At 41.0% G+C, this 24170-nt stretch overlaps 1 protein-coding gene across 1 annotated transcript; it reads left to right on the forward strand.

The window, feature by feature from the left end:
* The first annotated feature begins 727 nt into the window (after positions 1-727).
* On the forward strand, positions 728-2967 carry urahb (urate (5-hydroxyiso-) hydrolase b). Its single transcript, XM_056248321.1, has 5 exons — positions 728-758; positions 922-982; positions 1160-1301; positions 2480-2615; positions 2694-2967. The coding sequence occupies exons 3-5, from the start codon at positions 1171-1173 to the stop codon at positions 2781-2783; spliced, it is 357 nt and encodes a 118-aa protein (XP_056104296.1). The 5' UTR covers positions 728-758; positions 922-982; positions 1160-1170; the 3' UTR covers positions 2784-2967.
* The last annotated feature ends 21203 nt before the right edge of the window (positions 2968-24170 follow it).

The raw sequence follows: 24170 nt of genomic DNA on the forward strand, positions 1-24170 counted from the left end.
AGCTCTGATGTGAAAACCTGTGAAATAAAAATCTGAAGTTGAAATTTGCACTCGTAATAGTCACAAACCTGTATTCTGGATATGAAGCTGCAGACAAGCAGTCACAAATGTGTAAAATGCCATTCACAGAAATACAATGACAGTCACAAACATGTAATATATATTTGCATTTGGGACTTCTTGTACGCGATGATGTCACGAAACCCGCCTCCTGGTGGATGTTCTGAAACGCTAACATGCCTTAATGCATTAGACTGATATTAAAAGAAATAAATGATATTATCGCGAAATTTGAATTTGCAGTGACAGATTTGAGAAGTTGCAAGTGCCAAATTGAGGTTGTATTGCGAATGTGAATGTACGAATAAATGCAAATATATATTACATGTTTGTGCGTGTCATTGTATTTCTGTGCATGGGATTTTACACATTTGTGACTGCTTGTCTGCAGCTTCATATCCAGAATACAGGTTTGTGACTATTATCTGCGAGTGCAAATGTCAACTTCAGATTTTTATATAACAGGTTTTCACATCGGAGCTGTGAGTGTAAATGTTCACATACAAGTACAAATATTTATTGTACAGTTCTCAAATTCACATCTACGTGCTCTCGAGTATTGCTACTCTTTTACCTTCATGTTTTTCCACTCATCTAAAGAACCAAACCAAACAAGTTACCAGAGGTCAAAGTCCACCTGCCCTAACAGGATTTCCACTGGCTCTTCCACCACTCTTGTGTATGTAAACGACTTCAAGGTAGGATTGTATTCAGATATCTTGTCTTTGTTTTGTAGCACTTTATAGTCTAAAGGTTTGTGACACTGGAACTTTTTAAGACAGGTCTGCTTAAATATTAACCCTGCATGTGTGCTTAAGCTGGTTTGTTTTGTTGATTAACTCATTGAAACTAATCAAACAGTGTCCAGATCCTCCTCATATAACCGGCGACACACAGCCAGATGACACGGACTTCATAACAGGTAAGATCTTAATATCTTCAGTAATTCTGTTAGAAAAGGCTGATGTAGAAAGCAGTGAGTCGAGTCATTTTAAATGTGCTTCATGTTTAACATCTCCAGGTACAGATGTGGAAGTTGCCCGTACATGGTCTCAGGTTTAAGCGGTCTCAGGACGGGGTGATCTCCTGTGTGTTGTAGGGTTGAGAGCGATGGGTTCGGTGAAAGGTCCCCTCACTACACATGTGCTGAACACCGGGGACGGGGTCCCAGCGGCGCGGATGGCCCTCAGTCTACACCGCCTGGACCCCCGCATGACCGTCTGGAGCCTCGTGGCCGTCGGGTGAGTCCACACATGCCCTCTTTGGCTGTGTTTGAGTGTTTGAACATCTCCCTGACGCAGAAACACTGGCTCAACCAGTCATGTGAGTTTGGGGCGGGACTATCTGTTGGGCAACCAATGGCAGAAGGGGGAGGGGGGGTTGGAAAACCTGTTTGAAAATAGTATTTGTGGCAATTCTGTTTGGTGATATTATGGCGCCGAAATTACACTTCACCTTTAAAACAGCCAGTGAGCATTCATACAATTAATACAACTTTGTTTTGGCTCCCGATTCCAAAACTGCTGCAAATGTCTAATTCTTTTGGACAATTTATAAGAATAAAATAAACGTTAGTAATAATAAAGCATTGCCTGTATCTTACACAGAGAAAGCAATCTCAGAATGTGTAGCGACAAGCTCAGTGAAAAAATTCATCCAAAATGACAATAAATATACTTAAAATGATCAGTATGAATTATTTAGTCTCATTATAATGGACTGTTGTATCCAATATTTAGTACATTTGTATGTTTATTAGAGTCGTGTACAGTCTTGCATGCCGACTAGGTTTTACTAAAAATTACACTGTGACAAATAGTAAATAATAACCACTGCAAATAGCAAACAGACCAAAACAGTATATTCTAAAACAATATGTTCACTATATTCAAAAGCATTCTGCAAAAATAAATTAGAATATATAAATAAAACCACTTTTAAGAAATAGTCTAATTGTATTTAACATTTTAATTACTATGAATATACTGTATACAGTAATTAAAATACTATGAATATACTGTATACAGTAATTAAAATACTATGAATATACTGTATACAGTAATTAAAAATGTTATTAAAATTTTTTTGCTGGGTATTTTGAGCGTGCTGTAAAACAGAGATATTTCCAGGAAAAGGGACAAGTTCAGTCGGGACAGGACAACAAAACGCAGGATTGTCCTCAGTAAACAGGGGTGTCTGGTCACCCTATCTAGCATGCTAATGCTAATACTCAGCTCTGTAGACATCACTTGTGTCAAGTCTTCGCTCTGTCCAAAAAAAATGTTTAAATTATTGTAACAGTGTTCTGAAAACTGTTGCCATCGAAACTGTCCAAATTTGTTTGGGTCAAACTTGGAGAGGTTTAAAATCAAAACCCTGGAAAATAAATCTGTCATGATGTTGTCACTGATTTCTCCAGAAACACGGATGAGGACGGACGCTGTCCGGGACTGATAACCAGCGACGCCTTCACTCCAGGGATGTACAAGATGCGCTTCGAGACGGGCCAGTACTGGGAGAGTTTGGGACAGTCCAGCTTTTACCCTTATGTTGAGGTTTGTAGGAAAGGCTAATGGTGAACTGACTGTATTTACAGAGTCTGAATGCTAATGTGTTTCTTCTTCTTGATGCAGATCGTCTTCACTGTAAGCACTGCTGATCACAGCGTTCATGTGCCGCTGCTGGTGAGCAGATACTCGTACAGCACCTACAGGGGGAGCTAGACAGCACACACACACACACACACACACACACACACTGTGCTGCAGTTTCATTCATCACATCACAGTGGGTCAACTTCAACACCCCAGCGGTCAATTATCTGAACCTCATCCTGTTGTTGTATGTTCAATATTCTTCTGAATGACCAAAACTAAAATAAAATATTATTGTCTCAATAATAATAAACATCTCAAAGTGCTTTAAAAACAGAAAGAAAATAAAGACAAAATAAAATTCTATTCATATAATTGTTTGTGTCAAGGTTTTTATGCATTCAAATGACTCATTAAAGCAGGGATGTCATTTGTCTGTTTACAGAGGTTAGTATTTTTCAACAATTTGCTGCGTTTTCAAAAAAAAAAAAAAGCTAAGTAAACTTGCAGCCAGACTAATTATCAGTATACTTCAAGTGTGTTAATGATAGTTAACTTGAAGTGTGCTATTTTGAAACTAATTTTGTACTAAGTATATTTTAGTTAAATTGTAGTAAAGCATCATTTTTAGTGTACTTTTGTGTACTAAATTCAAGTATATGCCTGTGTAGGGACTGATTACATGCTTGATTAGTGATATTAAAGTGTAGCCTACTTTATTTGTGTTACAAGTACATTACAAATGCATTACGAGTGGCTTCGAAACACAATACCATAAGTGTATTTATATATTTTTATTATGTATTTGGCGTTTTGGCCTGTTATTAGGATCGGACAGTAGCTAGACAGGAAGTGAGGTGGGAGAGGAGCAGAGGCGGACAGAGTACAGAGCTTTGTTACTTGAGTAAAAGTACAGATACCCCTTGTTAAATTTTACTCAAGTACAAGTAAAAGTACTACATTCAGATGTCTACTTAAGTAAAAGTACTAAAGTACTTGTTTTTAAAAGTACTTGAGTATCAAGAGTACAAGAGTAGATTTTCTAAATATTGCATTACTACTGCCACAGTGCTTACATTTATGCACAGAAACGTCCTGCATGGAGTTATGAAAAATGTTAATGTTAATACCTTGGAGAATGTAAAAGGAATTGAAAGTAAAATCAAGTCATTTTCATCTTTTTACCATGTTGCTTTATTTAATTTAATTACATTTTTTGGGGGTCCCATCTTTAAATGCGGGGACAACACACACACACACACACACACCACATGTAAGGGTGGCGCTGCCAATAAAGCACCTAAAAGCTGTCACAAAGAACCGGCAAAAGGAATGATTATGAATATGTAAAATATATATATATATAAGGAGATATTTTTATTGTTTATTAATAAACTCTTGTTAATAAACAAGTGTTTTCTTTGTCAGTGTCGGCTAGATGAAGTTGACTATGCTGACTCGCGATCTTCAGTAGTGAACGCGCCAGAGAGAAATGCACATTTCATACGGATTACATAAGCAGAGAGCAGTCTGTTTTCTTTCGTTTTGAATTTTTCTGTTTAAAAGTAGACATATCTGTGAGAGGCAAGTAGGTTACCTTATACACTGAGTTTCGATTCATTTATAAGACGAGATCCAGTTCACGTGCCGGCGCCTCCGTTTCTTATCTATCATCTGCTATTTACTTCTTATTTATTAAACCCAGGCAATTGGTTGATGAAACATTGATTAAAATTAAGATAGAATTAATGCAAAACGAAATTCAGGTTAAAGAAAGGTTTTGTGTTTTCTGTTTGATGTCTCTGTGAAAGTTTTAAAGCATTTTTTATGCCGCTTTCAGAGCGCTCACGTCCGTAACGGAGAACACGTCCATAACATTGTTTTTTCCTCATAAATGCAAACCCGAAAAATAAAATAAAACAAAATTAATATTTTATGTACTGTGGAGACTGAGCGCCAACCCTTCTTCATTCGCTGGGTAGTAGCCTACTTTGGTTTGCGCAGTGTAATTCACATAATCAGTAAAAATATATTTTGCCTCCTAAAGTTTTTTTTTAAGAAATCAGAAATCCCTCGTGGCTACGCCACTGCCACATTTGAACCTGACTGTGTTAAACACACCACATACTCAAAAACATCAAACCAAATGCTTGGCTTCCATTAATGTGTAATATAAAATCTGACCATGGGGTTGACTTTGGCGGAAAGCTGAAAGTGATTGCTGATAGGCTGTCCCAATCAGTGGCGCCTGCACAATCCAATCACGTTTGAGAGGGAAACAACAAATTGAGGGTTTCCGAGATTTTTCTTCTTTTTTCCCACTTTTTTTTTTTTTTACTCGGGTACTCACGGTTATGGATAGAAATGTATTGGAGTAAAGAGTACAATATTTGCCTCTCAAATGTACTTGAGTAAAGTCATGAGTACTCCCCAAAAATGATACTCGAGTAAAGTACAGATCCCTCAAAATTGTACTTAAGTACTGTACTCGAGTAAATGTACTCCGTTACTGTCCGGCTCTGGAGAGGAGGGACGGGATCGGGAAAGGTCCAGGAGCCGGGAATCGAACTCGGGTCTCCCGAAGCACGTCAACGCACTTGCCCACTCTATCTCTTCCGTGAGCACTTAACCTAATAAAAAAATAATAAATAATAATAATCTTTCCTTATCCTTAAATCCTCTCTTCTCTGGCTTATGCAACTCTGAGCATTGTATTTTGAACATTTGTGTTGTTCATGCCTCTTCACGATGACTCGCTTGCTTTAGTCCTCATCATTTGTAGGCTAAGTTGCTTTGGACAAAAGCGTCTGGTAAATGACTTAATGTAAATGTAAATATATTTGAGTAAAAAGTATAGGCTCATTAATAGCCTACCTTTGTCTAATTCCAAATACTACAAATTGCACACTTTGTCTTCCATAACAAATGTAGCCTACATTATTAGACCAATAGCTACAGGCTACTTTGTACAAAATACTTATGTATACTATAATGTGTTTTGAAAGTATACTTTCAATGCATTCTTACAATGATCATTTCCATCACACTGTTAAAATATACTTAAAATATATTTTTAATAAAGTGCAAATAAATACACTTTTAAAAAATAAACTGAATTTTCACTTCAAGTATTTGTTTCTAAAATATATTTTTCTAAAATATACAAAAAATACAATTATTTTAAAGTGTGTTAAAAGTTGTATAGTGTATTCGGCAGGAGCGATGACGGGAACACGTCTGTCATCACTGCATCCAACCACAATGGAAATCCTAAAGGAAATTCCAATTATTAGGTTACTTTCAGAGGACACAGCAAGATGTTATCAAGTGAACGTCATTTATCAGATTACCTTATTTAAACCGATTTCTCCACCACTGTCCCGCAACGCTGTGAAACTCCTCTTTGATGGATCTCACGGGTTTGTGTTCAGGAAACGGCACAAAAACTCTCAGAAAGAGTGTGAGAGCGATGCACTTTCCTTCCCGCTCTGATACAGTGGCCTTACTAATGTGCTCTGCATCTCATATAGAAAAATGTGCAATGAATGAATGAACTGCACTGCAAAAAAAATGCTTTTCTTACTTAGCATTTTTGTCTTGTTGTTTCAAGTCAAAATAATTAAAGATTCTTAAATCAAGATGCATTTACTACATAAGAAAAACTCTAGGTTTACCGAAGAAAACCTGCTCCCGACCAGGGGTGCGTTTCCCGGAAGCATCGTTAGCCAACTATGGTCGCAAGTTCCGTCGTTACCAATAGAGTTCAATGGGAATTGCGACCAACTTGCGACCATAGTTGGCTAACGATGCTTTCGGGAAACGCACCCCAGGTTAGGTTCACAGAGTAAGTTACCATGGTAACTGACTCTGTTTTCTCAGATTTGACATACCTCCCACTCTGAAACGGAAAACCCAGAGTTTCCCTCATTTCAGGGTTAACATACTCAGAGTTTTCACTTAACCTCCTTTCTGAAACAGGCCCCTGCTTATTTTGTATTCTGTTTATGTTTTTGTAATAATAAAACATACATGCATTAGGGTTCATCTCGGACTCGCCTTCAGTGGAACTTTACATTACAATTTGTCTTCAAATATTTTTCACTGGCTATATATTTCAGTGGGAAACACAGCCTCTCATCATAGCAGTGTGACTATTTTGTCCCTTAGTGCCAGCCAGGGTAATATAAGGCAAAGTATGATGATCAGTATTGATCCAATTTGGCTACTAAATTTTTAAGCCACCAGCCACCATCACCATCAGCTTTAAAGTATGGACCTTCTTGAATTATTCTCTAAACAGTTGGCTTTCCTCATAGGTAAAATGTGTTCTGCTAATATGACAGATATGCCTATTGGGAAAATAAAAGATGTTACTAACCTGTTCAGTATAAGAAAGTTTTAAAGGGGTCATATAATGCCATTTTCACACAAGTTAATTTGATTCTTTAGGGTCTAAATGAAAAGTTTGTAATATACTTTAATTAAAAATTCTCATTAGTATTGTAAGAAAACACTCATTTTACCTGGTCAAAAACAGCTCTGTTTTCAGCACACCGTTTCTTTAAATGATAATGAGCTTCGCTGACTCCGCCCCCCTGTTCTGTGCGTTTTGACACAATGCATGTGGAGTGTTGCCTTGACAACAGTTGAGGGTATATTTTGGAGAGAGAATGGCAGCGGGAGTCTCTGAGGACACATCTGTGCAACCGTATCAGTTTGAACCGGAGTCGCACCCGGAACAAGATGACGGCGGCAAAGAAGTTCGACAATTAAGGCTCGAACAGGACGTTTCTGAATGGTTGGGTAACATAATGTCACTTTGTATGTACTGGCAGGGTAACGTTAGAGTAACTTAGTGAGATGTACGAACGCTATTTGTTTGCTGATGTATATGTACTCAGTTTGTAATCACACAATTATGAATTATATTGAGAACGTCGTACATAGAAAACATGCCGTAATGTACCCTGAGTGTAAACCTTAGGCGCATTCATCATGAAGTGTGCAAGCGATTTGCAAAGATTAATATAAAGGTTAATAAAACTTTACACTCACTTCTTCTGGAGGTGCAGCAGGGACATGAATAGTTGGTACCGATTCTTTTTTCAGGAGCAGCTTCTTAGCAAATCCAGCTTTATACTGACCCTCGTTTATAAAGCAGTCTGCTGAGAAATGATTCGCGCAAACATGAAAGCATTGACGTTGCTCGTGGGGAATATTCCCTTCGAAAACAAACTCAGCCACTGCGTCTTCAGCGGTTCGAATTTAGGAACATTAAAATGACCGCTGTGTTCGTTATTACACCCAAGAACAGAACACCACAATCGCTTAGAGCCATTCTGCTCCAGTGAATCAACAATGGCGGACTATGATGACAGCTCGCTCAGGGCGGGGGTGTGTTGAAACGCTGCTGTCAATCAACAATCGTGGGAGGGGCGTCCGATTTAGTGACGTCACACAGTCGAACGGCTCGATTTGAGACAGGGGAAAACACTAGATAGATTTTTATCATTATATGGTGGTTGTGTACAGGCACTGCCAACACACATTTCAGTACAATCAACTTGAAAAAGTGCATGTACCATTAAATGACCCCTTTAAGCAATGATAGTTTGACTTCCCATGGCACTTTGTAAACAAACGATTGTTATCAACCAACTTTGCATGTGTGGGCTATTTTGCAAAAATAAATAATAAATAAATAAATAAACCTCACGAGGGAGCATTTCCTGGTACCCCGTTAAACGGTTCACACTTTAACCCCACAATGTTCAAACCTTGCAACCGAGGGAGACAACCAGTTCCCCCATCTCAAACAGAAGTGAAGAAAATATAACAAATCAACTTTTGAAAGTAACTTGATGCTTCAAATAAAGATTGTATCGATTACATTGATACACCAGTAGGTGGAGACAAGTGACTGTTAAAAAAATGTACTTGTCATTGAATCATTCATTCAAAAGATGTTAGGATTTGTGTTGTTGGAAGTAGCGAGGACTAAAGTGCAGGACAATGGGTATTTAATGATAATACAATAAAACAAAACAGACAACAAAACTACCCCCAGGGGTGAAGACTAGACTAGACTTTGACCACACAGCAGGGAAACATACAGTGTACATACGACGACGAACCAGCACAGGACTGAAAACACAAGGAGATTAAAAAGGGAGAGCAAACAAAGCAGGTAACGAGGGAGGACAGGTGGGGCAAATTAACCAATAATCAGGTAACAAGATGGGATGGACTAAACAATCGAGAGGAGAGCACATGGCACAAGAAAACATACATGACAAGCCATGTGCTCACACCAAACATGACAAAAACACAAGCACATGGCCATTAAAGCAAAACAAATCACAACCCATGTGCTCACACAAAACAACATGAAAGCACACAGCTAGTGTAAACACACTGCACAGCTCAAGACTAAACTCAACATCAAAGATGTAAACACGAACCACATACCACAAAGAACACAACAACACACACAGACAGAAGAGCGAACGATCCGAGCGAACTGGAGACCGCACTCACACCTGGCTGATACCACCGAGCTCATTGATTCTGTAACATCATATATCAGTTTCTGTGAGAATATGTGCATTCCTACCAGGACTTATTTAACTTACAACAATGAAAAACAACAACTGGCCGATGATGACCTGAATTAGTTTTGTTGCAGGTTGGAAAAATCCCCATCCAAAGAAACCCCAAAATTACAGGACTACAGACCTGTTGCTTTAACATGTGTGGTCATCAAGTCATTTGAAAGACTGGTGTTGGCCTACCTGAAGCCACCTTTCCACTGCACACGACATTCACATACGATTGTCGCATTTCGCCCCCTAGTGTCAGTCGCACGGAACTTTGAAATTGGTCGTTACTCTATTCACAATGGTAAAACTGCAACCGTTACTCTATTCACAATGGTAAAACTAATGATGAATGCATGCATGAATATATCCACACAAATGACCCTCAATACATCTACAATATAAACAATAGATTTTATAGAGCTAATCAATATAAATATTGATTTAATAATTATAAAATATATATTTTTTCTGCCATAATTATTAAAAACCGACATTTTACACAAATAGCGTTTACAGAATAACATTAAAGAGTTGAAATGTTGGTAATTCTAGCCTCACGCTCATAGTTTTGATTAGAATACATCACATCCGGTCGGCCGGTCGCATACGGTCTAGCCACAGAAGTTCAGATATTTCAACGGATCCAAAGCTCAAATCAGAAACTAATTTTCCGCATTCGCATATGATCGGAACTCCCCGCAGCTCCCGTACGACTCTCCACTGGAAATGAATGACTTCCGGTCCAACGGCTGTCGTTTGTCGTGTGCAGTGGAAAGGCGGCTTGAGGGATATTACATGACCCTTGCTGGACCCCCTGCAGTTTGCTTCAGGCAAACAGGTCTGTGGATAATGCAGTCAACATACGACTGCATTATATCCTACAACATCTGGACAAACCAGGGACTTATGTGAGGATCCTGTTTGTGGACTTTCAACAGCATCATCCCAAACCTCCCCCTGTCCAAATTAACCCAGCTCTCTGTGCCCACCTCCATCTGTCATTGGATCACCAGATTCCTGACAGACAGGCATAAGAGAGCTAGTGAGACTGGGGAAATGCTCATCCAGCACCCGCACGATCAGCACAGGCACCCCCCAGGGGGGGTGTTCTCTCCCCACTGCTCTTCTCCCTGTATACCAACGACTGCACTGCAAAATACCCCTCTGTCAAGCTCCAGACAAGAGGTTAAAGAGCTGGCTGTCTGGTGCAGTCATATCAACCTGGAGCTGAACATGCTCAAAACAGTGGAGAATGATTGTGGAGTTCAGGAGCACAACCCTCCCCACTCTCCAAGATATCATCCACAGTGAGTAAAAGAGCTGGCAAAATCACTCAGGACGCCTCACACTCAGGTCACTCCCTCTTTGAACTGTTGCCGTCTGGTGGGCACTACAGAGCACTAGAACGGCCATACATAGGAACAGTTTCTTTCCTTAGGCAATCCATCTCATGAACACTTAATGCCCCTACTTGGCAACATGTGCAATACACAACACTATTTATCTATTTAACACACCATGCTTATTTACATTTCCTTGTGTAGTGAGTGTCACCCATTGGTTAAGTGTGGAGGACCAAATCAGGAGGAGTGTATTTAAATGGGCTGCACCTATGGTGTGATTCGATCGGTTGTTACACCTGTCCCATTTTGTTGGCATCATTTTGGCTTGACGGGCTGCAAAGGAAAGGTATGCGTAAGTGATTGCGTTTGATCTGCTTCTTTATGATGTGACTGTTAAATATTCTCTGTTTGTGCTGGTATAGACTGGAGGTAGCATGATGATCATTTTGACCTTTTAACACTGGCTAGGTTGAACTTGGATGGTTATTTATTCAGGTGAGTGGCGTTTACATTGATTCGGGGTTGGTGTGCGTGTGCTTATAATGTCTATGATTGCAGCGTTCTGTGGCTTGTGGCGTTTAGTGGCATTGGTGCACCATTTGCGGTTCACCTATGCAGGGAAAAACGGCTTACCCCCGGTATGTATGGATCATTTTTCTTTCGCTACAATTTGATTTACTATATTTTGAATTTTAATTTATGTGCTTTGGATAGGCTGGGCATGGCGAGCTGCGATATTTAGCGGTAGCGTGAGCGGCCCAGGCAGCGCTGCTGTTTCGCTTGGATGTTATGATTTTGTTTTCTCTGTTGTCTTTTTTGTTGTTGTTATTTTCAGTTATGAATTGTGAATTGAATTTGTGTATTTTTTTCTTTTAGTTTTACTGAACCCTATTTCTTTTGTGTTATTGTTTGTGTCAGTTATTTAGGAAGCCCTTTTTTTCTCCTGGGTTGATTTATTGACTGTTTTGACCCGGCTCAGGCGAGGACCCCACTATACTTGATGGCTCGAACGCTGAGGAAACCATCCCGTCCGCCCAAGCTCCCCCGGTTAGCGGCTTGGCTACACTGCCTCACGCGGTCCTTCTCAAGGTGTGCGAGCGAGCGGCCGCTCGTCTTGGCATGGAATGGCCGGCCCTCCAGAACTCCGCCGACCAAGAGAGGGATGTGTATTACGGCAAACTCCTAGGTCCCCCTCCCGGTCCTAGAAAGCAGCTCATGCCTGTCCTCCCCGCGTGTGCTAAGCACATGCATCACTATTGGAGAGACTGTAATGGAATTTTTATATTTAGATGTGTTTCTATCCTTTAGATGTGTTATTTTATATTTAGATGTGTTCTTTTATCTTTTAGATGTGTTCTTTTATCTTTTAGATGTGGGTAACTTTTATTAACGTTGAGGATTTATGTACTCATAAACATTTAAAGGAAGATGTTCATATAAGCTAAAGGACATTATTAAAGATATAACCAAGCTGCTAGAAGTGCATAAGTTAAGATAAGCTTTCTGGAACAAATTGTATGTGTGACAGAAAACCAAGTAACAAAAGGGACTATGTGTACTCCAAGTGACCTATTGTGTACTTCAAGTGTGAAATGTATGTGTGCAGCTTTTGATTAAAACCAGAGATAGGCAAAAGGTGTGAATTCGAACAGTAGCTGAAAACAGGAAACTTTAACGAAGATGTCATTGTTCTGTCTAGACGAATTTATGTCCAACGAGAGATCTTGAACAAAAACACGTTTCCTTTTAAGGCAACAAAGGCAATCTTCTGAAACAGATGCAGCCTACTCAGGATGTGTTTAGGGTATATAACCTGGCAAAAGGGAACAGCCCTTTGCCTTCTCATATAGATGCTGTCTGTATGTGAATGCCAATTCAATTTTACTTCTTGCAAGAAATAAAAACATTTGATACTTTGACTTTTCAAAGGTTTCCACTTGTCTCCTTCCTCCTAACTTTTCGAATAGAATTATTTCCACGACAAGACCCGCTAGATCTTAAGCACGGCTTGGCGGGTCTGGAGGTTAAGGATATGGCAGCGTGTGGCATGGGCGACCCTCCCACCATTGAGCCCTCAATTGCCAGACACCTTAACCCCTCGCAGGGAGGGTTACTGGCCCCTAAGCCAGTTCTCCCTAATAAGATGGACCACTTCTCAGCATCTGTCTTCCAGGCCTCGTACAAGGCCTCGGCTCTCGCGGTACAGGCTCTAAATGTTTCCTCCCCCCTCTCGGTCTACCAGGCTGAGCTGTTGGAGGATATGAGTTCACATTTGGATAAAGGCGTGTCATTGCCGACGCTTTGGAAAGAGATTGTTACCGTGAACGACCTGGTCCTCCTCAACGCCCCCCAGGCCGCCCAAGCCGGCGGACGTTCTATGGCCCTATCTGTTGTGGAGGAACGCACCCTCTGGCTCAATCTCTCTGGTCTGCCAACAGCGAGAAAAGACACATAGCAGGAGCTCCAGTGGAACCAGGCCAGGCTCTTCTTGGCCCTGCTGATGCCCTTATGCAACAATGGTGCGATGATAAGAAAAAGGAGGATGAGGCGTTTAAACTGTGCCTGCCTAGAAAGGCCACCGCAGTGAAAAAGCCCACCCAACTCTACCCCATCGGACGGGAAGAGGAAGAGGCCTACCTGATGTTCAGCTCCAGGGGCTTCTCGGCGCATTCTCTCCTTAATGAATTGCCTCTCACAATTCAGAGAAGGACCGAGAGTACATTATCGCGCATGTCTCAGGCTACAGGGTCTTATGGCTGCGGCTATACATGACCTGCCTTTGGGCCTTCTGAGAATGAGGGCGTTCATGAAGTGGGTTCTATCTCTTCATATCAGCCCTTTAAGCGATCTCCGCCGCTCTGTCACAGTGACGGGCTCGTGCACTGTAGCTCGTGCACTTTTACGCGCATGGAACCCCTCTCGGGGCGATTATGCTGTGGAAAGTAGAAACGACAGAGGCGTCCTTAACAGGATGGGGAGCCACGCAAGAGGGCAGAACAGTGAATGGTGTGTGGCCAAGCACACTTCACTCAGCCCATATAAATTATTTCGAGCTCCTCACTGTGTGGAAGGCTCTGAATCACTTTCTGCCCAGCTTGCAGGGGCATCATGTGCAGGTGCGCTGCGACAACACGACAGCTGTAACATATATCAACCGCCGGGGGGGATGCGCTCCTCCAAGCTGCATGCTCTCACTCACAGGCTTTCAGTATGGAGCAGGCGGCACTTCCTGACGTTACGGGCGACTCATGTCCCGGGCATACTGAACAGGGCCGCAGACCTCTTGTCAAGGGGAAACCCTCTCTGTGGGTAATGGCGCATCCATAGTGGGTCTACTGTGGAGGAGGTTCGGCCAGGCAATCGTAGATCTCTTCGCCTGATATTCTTGAGGAGTACCAAAAATGGCTATGTGCGGAGAAGTATCAATGGTCTTGAGGAGCACTTTAGACATGGTGTTAAAATAAGTTTGCCAAATATTTCCTAGAGTTGGGCAGAAGAAAAACATATGTGCAAGATTACAGGGCGAACCAAAGCATCTGTCACAGACATCAATTGTATTAGGGAAAATTTGTGATAGTCGGGTTTTAGAATAATGACACCTGAACACTACCTTAAATTGTATTAAGGTTAAGCGGGTACAGACTGAGGCTTTGTGAATACCGTTTAAAACAAAGTCCCACCAGTTAACATCAAAGGCCAGACCTAACTCTTTCTCCCATGCCTCCTTCGTCCTAGTGGTTAAATGGTCATCATAGGACTGGATAGTACCATAGACTTTTGAAATTAAAGATCTTTGTGAAAAATTCAATCGTAAAAGACTGTCCCATGTCTGCTCAGGAGCAAGTTGTGGAAAACTGGGAAATAAAAAATTTTCACAGTTCCTAATTTGAAAATACCTAAAAAGATGTGAAGACGGGAGGCCGAACTCGCTAAATAGATCTTTAAATGAACAAAAAATAACGTCTTTATAAAAATCCTTAAAACATTTCAGACCCTTATCATGCCATAAAGTGAAAATAGAATCCGTAAATGCAGGTTTGAACGCATAGTTCCTCAACAGTGGACTTGATATAGTGGGATTAAGAAATTTAAAATGCTTCCTAAATTGAAACCATATCTTTAATGTGGAAATGACCACTGGGTTGCTAGTAAAGCCAGAGGGGTTGACTGAAGCCACGCCAGCCAGTATCGCCAGCAACGAGGATGAGGGACATGATTGTATTTCCAACTGACACCAAGGTATGTCGACCGATTTTAGCCAAAATATAGTTTTAGTTATATTCGTAGCCCAATGATAAACTTTGAAATTTGGTAGAGAGAGGCCACCATCAAATTTGCAATTCTGAAGTAATTTTAGCCCAACTCTAGGTGTCTTACCGCTCCACAGAAATTGAGGTATAACTGAATCAATGCTTTTGAAAAAACCTTTAGATAAAAATATAGGTAGGCACTGGAACAGAAACAAGAATTTTGGGAGGACGTTCATTTTAACTACGTTAATTCTACCAATCAGGGAAAGGGGGAGGGAACCCCATCTTTGAAAATCAGCCTTAATCTCAGTCAATAGGGGAGAAAAGTTTACAGCATAAAGAGATTTGTAGGACCTGGCCACATGGACCCCCAGATATTTAAATCCCGAAGGACTCAGTTTAAAGGAAATATCAGATTGAGACAGCTGCATTGCTAGGGCATTGACCGGGTAGCATTCGCTCTTCGAGACATTGATCTTGTATCCTGAAAACGAACCGAATCTATGAAAAAAAGAAAAGATAGCAGGGCACGCGCCTACAGGATTTGTGACATACAATAGCAGATCGTCAGCATATAAAGAAAGTTTGAATTCAACACCGGAACGTGTTATGCCGTTAAAAATGGGGAAAGACCTCAAATAAATGGACAAAGGTTCTATTGCAAGAGCAAAGAGGTGGGGGGACAGAGGACAACCTTGTCTACAGCCACGATTTAAAGAAAAATAACTAGATTGACCATTATTAGGCACAGGGTGATGTATATAGAAGGCGTATCCATGATATAAAGACATTACCAAAACCAAATTCCGTCAAAACTGTAAACAAGTAACTCCATTCAACTCTATCGAGCGCCTTTTCTGCGTCAACAGATATTACAACTTCTGGAATGGCAGCGGTTCCTTTCGAGTAGATAACATTTAATAAAGTACGGACATTATAAAAAAGTTGACGTCCTTTTATGAAGCCTGTCTGCTCCTGAGATATAATTGTTGGAAGAACCTTCTCCAGACGACGTGCCAAAGCTTTCGCGAGAACCTTGGTATCGACATTCATCAAAGAGATAGGTCTATAAGAGGTACAAAGTTCGGGATCCTTGCCCTTTTTCAGAAGAACACCAATAGAAGCCTGTCTCAAAGTGAAAGGAAGAGAGCAGTTTGATAGAGATTCTACATAAACAGCATGTAACAACGGAATGAGTTGATTGTGGAATGCCTTGAAAAATTCGACCGGGAACTGGCCCAGGTGCCTTATTATTTTGCATATTTTGTAGAGCCAATGTAAGTTCTTGCGTAGTCAGTGGAGAGTCCAACTGATCAATTGCATCCGTGCTCATATCCGGAAAGTCTAGGTCTTGCAAAAACGCATCCATATCAGTCAAGTCCGATGGAAATTCAGAACTATACAAAGATTTATAAAAGGATGAAAATACTGAATTAATAAGGTCAGGTTCTTCCACCAACATCCCTGACTCGTCTCTAACACGGGGTATTAAACGTGAGGCTGCTTGACGGCACAATTGGTGAGCTAGCAATCTTCCAGATTTGTCTCCATATTTGTAGTATTTGGCACGAGAGTGTAAAAGTAACCGCTCTGCTTCATTAGTAGTGATCAAGTCTAACTCTGTTTTCAATACCACACGCCGCCTTAATAAATCAGGAGACGTGGAGGTGGCAAGCTGTTGATCTACAGATTCCAGATCGGCTGATAATTTTTGGATAGTTGACATTCTTAATTTCTTCAAATGAGCAGAATAAGAGATAATCTGACCCCGTAAATAGGCCTTTAAAGATTCCCACAGGAGCGTCTTAGAAATGGGTTCTGATTCAGACTGGTTGAGAGATATAAAATCCTCAATTGTACTTATAATAAATTTATGAAATTTGTCATCAGACAAAAGAGATATGTTAAATCTCCAATGGGTGGGGTTACGAGATTCAAACGAGAATTGAATGTCCAAGGTTAAAGGCGAATGGTCTGAAATAATAATAGGATGATACCCGGTATCTGTCACTTTGGGCATCAATCTGGCATCAATAAAAAAATAGTCGATACGGGAAAAAGTCTGGTGGACATGTGAATAAAAGGAGTATTGTCTGCCAGTTGGATTACGAACCCTCCAGGGGTCAATGAAGCCATTGTTGGACATAAAACTACAAAGAGTTCTAGCCATTTGTGACTGATTCAAGCTGACTTTAGAACGGTCTAGCTGAGAATTCACAACACAATTCATGTCCCCACCAAATATAAAAAATACATCATTTAATGATGGTAGTTTCTTAAACAAATTATTAAAAAAACTAGGATTATCAAAATTTGGTGCGTATACGTTGACAAGTAGAACTGGAACCTGGTATATAGTCCCTAAAATGATCAAGTACCTGCCGTCCTTGTCCGAAATGATTTTGGTCTGTGTAAATGGAACTGATTTACAAATCAGAATGGCAACCCCTCTGGCCTTAGAATTGAAGCTGGAATGGAATACCTCCGCAACCCAGGGACATCTCAACCGTGCCTGGTCATTATTTCGCATGTGGGTCTCCTGCAGAAAAACAATATCAGGCTTTAAACGTTTTAAATGAGAAAACACCTTTGAGCGTTTGACAGCACTCCCCAAACCCTTTATATTCCAACTAACGAATCTCGCATTTAGATGCCCCCCCCCCCCCCCCCCACCCCCCTCTGAAATGTCCCTGAGTTGCCTCCTGACATCATTAAAGGCAGCGCGTGCTCTCGCCGTCCGGGCTGTGTGATCCGGGAAGATGGAGATTGTAGAGTCCCCAATCTTTATCCGCTGCTGGGCCCTGGCACGTTGAAGGATGTCGACACAATCTGCGTAATAATGTAAACGTGCTATTATGGGGCGTGGCCGCTCTCCGGGTTTGGGCTTGGGGTTTAAGGATCGATGAGCACGATCAATAAGAGGTGCTTTATCCAAGTTAAGCGCTTCCTTAAGCAGAGCGGAGGTAGTCGTCGGCGTAACCGTGTCACATTGCTCAGATAACCCGATTATACGGATGTTATTGCGGCGAGATCTACCTTCTAGATCTTCACATTTATTCTCAAGAGCCAGAACTTTATTGGACAGGCTATCCACTTTACTCTTGAGGTACGCCACGTCGTCTGTGCAGGTTGACAACGATTCCTCCATCTCACTCACAGTCCCCCTTAGCTCACCCACGTCAGACTTCGTAGCGGCTAGGTTAGCAGTCAGCTCCGTTTTCACACTTTGCAATTCTGACTTTATTTGGGATAAGTTTTCAGTCATAGCCATCTGTAACTCAGACTTGAAAATGCCTACCATCTCTTCTCGGAGAGCAGCCAGAAGTTCGGTTTTAAAGTCCGCAGAAGCCATACTCAAAGCTGTGACGGTGCTAACGCCATCTCCGTCGTGAGGCGGCGGTCCGACAGGATCACGTTGGGCCGGGGATGTAGCCCCTGCATTAGGCCGCGCTCTCGATGCCGTCTGGTTGTCCGTATTTCTGGGTTTTGGAGGCATATCAGCGCTTAATAAAATCAAAGAAGGTCTTTGATCACAAAATCTGTACACACCACATCGGTGGAAAACACCCTGATAGTCTTTATTAAAAGTTTCTGCAGGAGCCCCCGGAGTCACGTCTTTACGCCATTGGTCACTAACCGGAACTCATATTGATAGCTCCCAGGTGGCCCAGGGCACCGTGGCTCTCAGAGATTATCCCTCTGCTGCATGCCCAGCTGTGGCTCCTCCCACTTCGCACAGACCTTTTGTCCTAAGCAAACGGGGAAATTTACCACCCGCACCCAGACAGGGTGGCCCTCTGGGCCTGGCCCATGAGAGGGCCAACTTAAACACATTGGGGCTCCCCCCACGTGTTGTGGCCACCATTCAGTGTGCCAGAGCATCTTCGACATGGTCCCTTTACAACTGTAAGTGACTTGTGTTCGAAGAGTGGCTTGAAGGGCGACGGTTAACATCATATCAGTGCTCAATCACTGACATTTGATGGTTTTTGCAGGACCTTATGGATAAGGGAAGATCCTTTTCCACTATTAAGGTCTATTTAGTGGCTATCGCTGCACTTTATGAAGTTTATGAAGGGTGCACGCCGAAGGGTGTTTATGAAGGGTGCACGCCGCTCTCTTCCAGTCCCCAGGAGAGCATTTCCTGAATGGGACCTCTCCATGGTGCTGGATGCAATGTCTCAACAGTCGTTTGAGCCCCTGGGAAGTATTTCCCTTAAGAATTTGTCTTTCAAGACAGCTCTGCTCCTGGCCTTGGTATCTGCCAAGCGGGTCAGTGATCTGCATGCACTCTCTGTTCATCCCTCGTGCACTAAATTCTCTCTCAGTGGAGATAAGGTTTTTCTCAGGCCCAACCCAGCCTTTATGCCAAAATGCTTCCCGGCATTCATGTGTGAGGTGATTGAGCTTTCTGCGTTTCACCCAGCTCCTTTCTCCTCCACAGAGGATCAGAGGTTGAATGCTTTATGTCCTGTACGTGTCCTGCGGGCATACTTAGACAGGACCAGCTTGTTTAGAAAAAGCTACCAGCTTTTCATCTCTTGGTTCTGACCGCACTCAGGGAACCCCATTTCCAAGCAACGCCTTTCTCATTGGCTTGTGGAAGCTATATCTTTGGCATATGAATCCAAGGGAGTGCAGCCTCCAGGGGGCATCAGAGCTCACTCCACTAGAGGTATGGCTGCCTCTTGGGCTCTGTTTAAGGGAGTCTCTTTGCGGGACATATGTGCCGCTGCAAGCTGTGCCTCTCCCCATATGTTTGTCAGATACTACCGGCTCGATGTCACCAGAACCCCGGTAGCTCATTCTGCCCTGGGTGTTGGCTCTTTGTAGCTTTGTGCTCTTAGACCCTCTACCCCTCTTTAAGCCTGGGCTGCTTAGTCCAGCACTTTTAAAGTCACTAAGCATGTTTCTAACCTGCATCTGGCACCATATATTGATCATTATGAGTGTGGTCAGGTTTATTCACATGCATGTTACCATATGTTATTCTTTGTTGCTAATGTGTCTTCCTCACTTTGTGTGGTGGGTTCCTTGTGACGTGTCATGCACCGTCTTTCTAGGTGACCGTCCTCTGGCTTTCAGGGCCTCATTGTAGTGTATTGGGTAATCGGAGAGCTGTCCATATCTCCCATAGGTGGATCTCGAACACGAGATGATGAATTTAAGGAACATCGAGTGGAGAGAGATCCACCAAGCTTGCCCCGCTTACTGCACGAGAAGCGAATATGCTCACTGAGGTAAGATAGCGTTTGCTAGTGTTTTATACATTTGGTAAGGGGCGGGTCCCTTACCGGTCATTGGACACGCGCTTCTGTCTGTCAGGCCAGACTTGGTGCAATTGGATGCTTCTGCAGAGGTCAGGTGCGGATGCCCTTCCCATAGGTGGATCTCTCCCCTCGATGTTTCAGATAACCAGGGTTACGAACAGTAAAGTGTTTTTTTCATAAAACCCATGACTCTGCCCATTCATTCGCTGATAACGAACCTGTGTGCTTTGAGTAGGTAAAATCTGGTGGCTTGTAATGAATTCTTAGGGTATAAGTCCCTAGGTGGCGTAGTCGACAAACAAAAATTATATAAGGAATTATCTTTTAGATTAGGCTGACTCCCGTTTTGCCGGTAACCGTTCGGTTACACTTGAATTTGTACTTGCCAGTTCCTTAAAGGGATAGTTCACTTTGAAATTAATTTTTGATATGTTTTAGCTTACCTCAAGGGCATCCAAGATGTAGGTGTCTTTGTTTCCACAGTATTTTCAATTTTGATATTTTTAGGTCAAACCGTTCTTGTCTGTCAGTAATATAATGCAGGTATATGGGGTCCACCTCAAAGAGCATGCACAGAGAAGTTCAAATTAAACATGATTTAATGACTCGTAAATGTAAGTACACATTGATGGCCTAAGACACGAAACGAGAGGTTTGTGTGAGAAAACGAACAGTATTTATATCGTTTTTCACCTCTTGTAAACACAGCCACGTCCAAGTGATCTGAGGGCGCAGGCGCTTCCGTCTTTTCTGGAAAGCGCCGGAAGTGATCTCTCGCGCGTGTACGTCACTCATTGTTTACACAGAACAGAGATTGTAGGTAAGACGACTAATTAAAATGGTACTAATTTGCGCTTATCCGGGATGTTTAAACCGTCGTAAAAGAAAACAATTAAAAAAAAATAAAAAATAAAACAATTGTATGAGTGACGTACACGCGTGAGAGATCACTTCCGGTGCTTTCCGGAAAAGACCATTTTTTTTGGCGCCCCCAGATCACTTAGACGTGGCTGTGTTTACAAGAGGTAAAAACGATATAAATACTGTTCGTTTTCTCACACAAACCGCTCGTTTCGTGTCTTAGGCCATCAATGTGTACTTACATTTACGAGTCATTAAATCATGTTTAATTTGGACTTCTCTGTGCATGCTCTTTGAGGTGGACCCCATATACCTGCATTATATGACTGACAGACAAGAACGGTTTGACCTAAAAATATCAAATATCAAACACCTACATCTTGGATGCCGTTGAGGTAAGCTAAAACATATCAAAAATTAATTTCAAAGTGAACTATCCCTTTAACAATCACTGGAGCCTACAGTAGGATGGCAATGTCAAAACACTGCTTCATGAAGCTTTGAAACCTTTACGAACGTTTTGTTCCGAATCAATACTTGGGGAGCTTGCCACAATGTAAAGGGAGAATAATTTTGTTTTGATTACAAAAAAAGAGTGTGTGAGTTCTGTCCCTATAATGCATCAGCAAAGTTCACAATGGTTATTTTACGCAAACAATTAGTGTAACAATTATTAGGTATATACAATACAATATAACTTTATTTGTATAGCACGTTTTAAAACAACTGGTGTTGACCAAAGTGCTTTACAAGGCCAAGAAGACAAACAATAAAAGAGAAAAAAAAAAAAAAAAAAAAAAAAAATAAAGATATATTAAAAGCTATTTTCAAAGTTGATTTAAAAATTGACAAAGTTTGGGCGGATCTGATGTAAGCCGGTAGGCTATTCCATTCCATAGCTTGGGGCCGAAGACTGCAAAAGCATGATCACCCATATTTTTAAGTCTAGTTCTAGGGATAGATAGTAAATTAGAGTCCCCCGATCTGAGTGATCTTGACTGTGTGGGGGGATGTAGTAGTTCAGATAGGTACCGTGGAGCCTGGTTCTGCAAAGATTTAAAAACAAATAACAAAACTTTAAAATCAATTCTATATTTCACCGGTAGCTAATGAAGCAAGATCAAAACTGGTGTAATGTGTTCACATTTACGCTTCCCTTTGAGAATCCGTGCAGCAGTATTTTGAACTAATTGCAAACGTGTGATGCAAATCTGAGGGGCACCAATGTATAGAGTTACAAAGTTCTTTGCAGACAAGAAGGGCTTAACCTTGGCTAAAAGACGAAGATGATTAAAAACAGGACTTAACCTTAAATATGATAAACAGATAGGTGCTGTGGTTGTTATCAAACCAAACCCCCAGATTCCGAACACAGGTGGTACTGTAAGGTAACAACGTTTGGAGATCAAAATCATGAATACTGCGATCATTTGAACCAAATAAGATAATTTCAGTTTTGCTCTCATTAAGACTCAAGAAATTACTAGCGAGCCAGAGTTTTTGTTCATCCAAACAGTCCAATATTGGCTTTAAAGCAAGTTTATCATCACGCTTCAAAGGCAAGTAAATTGTGTGTGTCATCAGCATACAGATGAAAAGATACCCCATATCTAGATAAACTAGAGCCCAAAGGGAGCATATAAAGATTAAACAGTTCCGGGCCAAGAATAGAGCCCTGAGGAACGCCAGACCCCAATTTCATTTCAGACGAAGATTGTTGCCCGATGCAGACTGAGTAACTCGTTTTAGTTAAATATGAACGGAACCAATTTAGCACCGTACCTCGAAAGCCCATACACGTTTCAAGATGAGAAATGAGGATGTTGTGATCGACCAGGTCAAATGCAGAGCTAAGATCTAGCAAGACCAAAGCCACAGATTGCCCGGTATCGTGGTAAGCATTATATCGTTCATGACTCTTAAGAGAGACGATTCTGTGCTATGACGATTTTTAAAACCCGACTGAAATATCTCATAAATATTATTATCATTCAAAAATGACCACAGTTGAATCAAAACCACTTTTTCTAGAATTTTCGAGATAAAGGGTAAATTTGAAATTGGGCGAAAGAAGTGTAGAATCCAAATTAGTTTTTTTAAGACGAGGCAAAAACGAAGCATGTTTAAGACAGTTGGGAACGATCCCGGTGTGAAGACATTTGTTGATGATGGACAACAAATCAGGACCGATAACTTGAAATACCTGCTTAGAAAAGTAGTGGGAATCACATCCTGACAGCAACTAGTGGGTTTTAAAGTTGCAACAATCTCATTTAGGGAGTCCAAAGAGATAGGCTCAAAGACAGACCAGATAGAAGAGCAGACGGGGACACCAAGTGGCATACAGGCTGACAAGGGCATTTGAGATTTAATCAGTGAGATCTTCTCATTAAAATAAATCGCAAAATCCTCACAAAGAGAGTCAGACATCTATAGAAACTGATTAGTAGTGGGATTAAGAGAAGAATCAATTATTGAAAATAAAGCATTGGGCTTATTGCTGTTAGATATAATCATCTCAGAAAAATATTTACGTTTGTCAGCTTTAGCAGCTCGCTGGAAAGCAGAGAGGGAATCCTTTACGATTTCATAGTAGTCTATCCTTATTCCACAGTGTTCAGCCCTTCTACAGATCTGTCTAAGAGAACGAACATTGTCATTTAACCATGGCTTTGAGTTGCGATTATGTTTTTTTTTTTTTCTTAAAAGGAGCGACAGCATTTAAGATGTTTGAAGTTTGAACAGATAGAATTAAAAAGTTAAAATGTTCATCAGCATCTAAGAAGCTTAAAAATGAGACCAGGTATATAATGAGTTATATATATATTTTTGCCTCATTTAAGTCATTGTGCTAAAGAAATCAACAAACAAACTTAAAATGAATTGTTATAACTGAAATATCTCTGTGTATTTATCACATGTAAAAACATTAATGCATTTAATTAAGACTAAAAAATAAACTTAACAGCAATGCACCTTTGGTAATCTTTTTATTTGTAATGTAATTTTTATTTGTAATGTAATTTTTACCAATCTTTTTATTTGTATTGTAATTTTTAATTATTGAAAATGTTTGCTACATTAGACTAATATGAAATCAAATGTGCAATGTAGAAATCGATCAACATTAATACGTGGACAAACATGCATCAATGTAAATACATTTCCTATAAGAGGTTTTTTTTATAACAGT

This window comes from Rhinichthys klamathensis, unplaced genomic scaffold (assembly GCF_029890125.1).
Source record: "Rhinichthys klamathensis goyatoka isolate OS25496 unplaced genomic scaffold, OSU_Roscu_1.1 h1tg000054l_1, whole genome shotgun sequence".
NCBI lineage: Eukaryota > Metazoa > Chordata > Actinopteri > Cypriniformes > Leuciscidae > Rhinichthys > Rhinichthys klamathensis.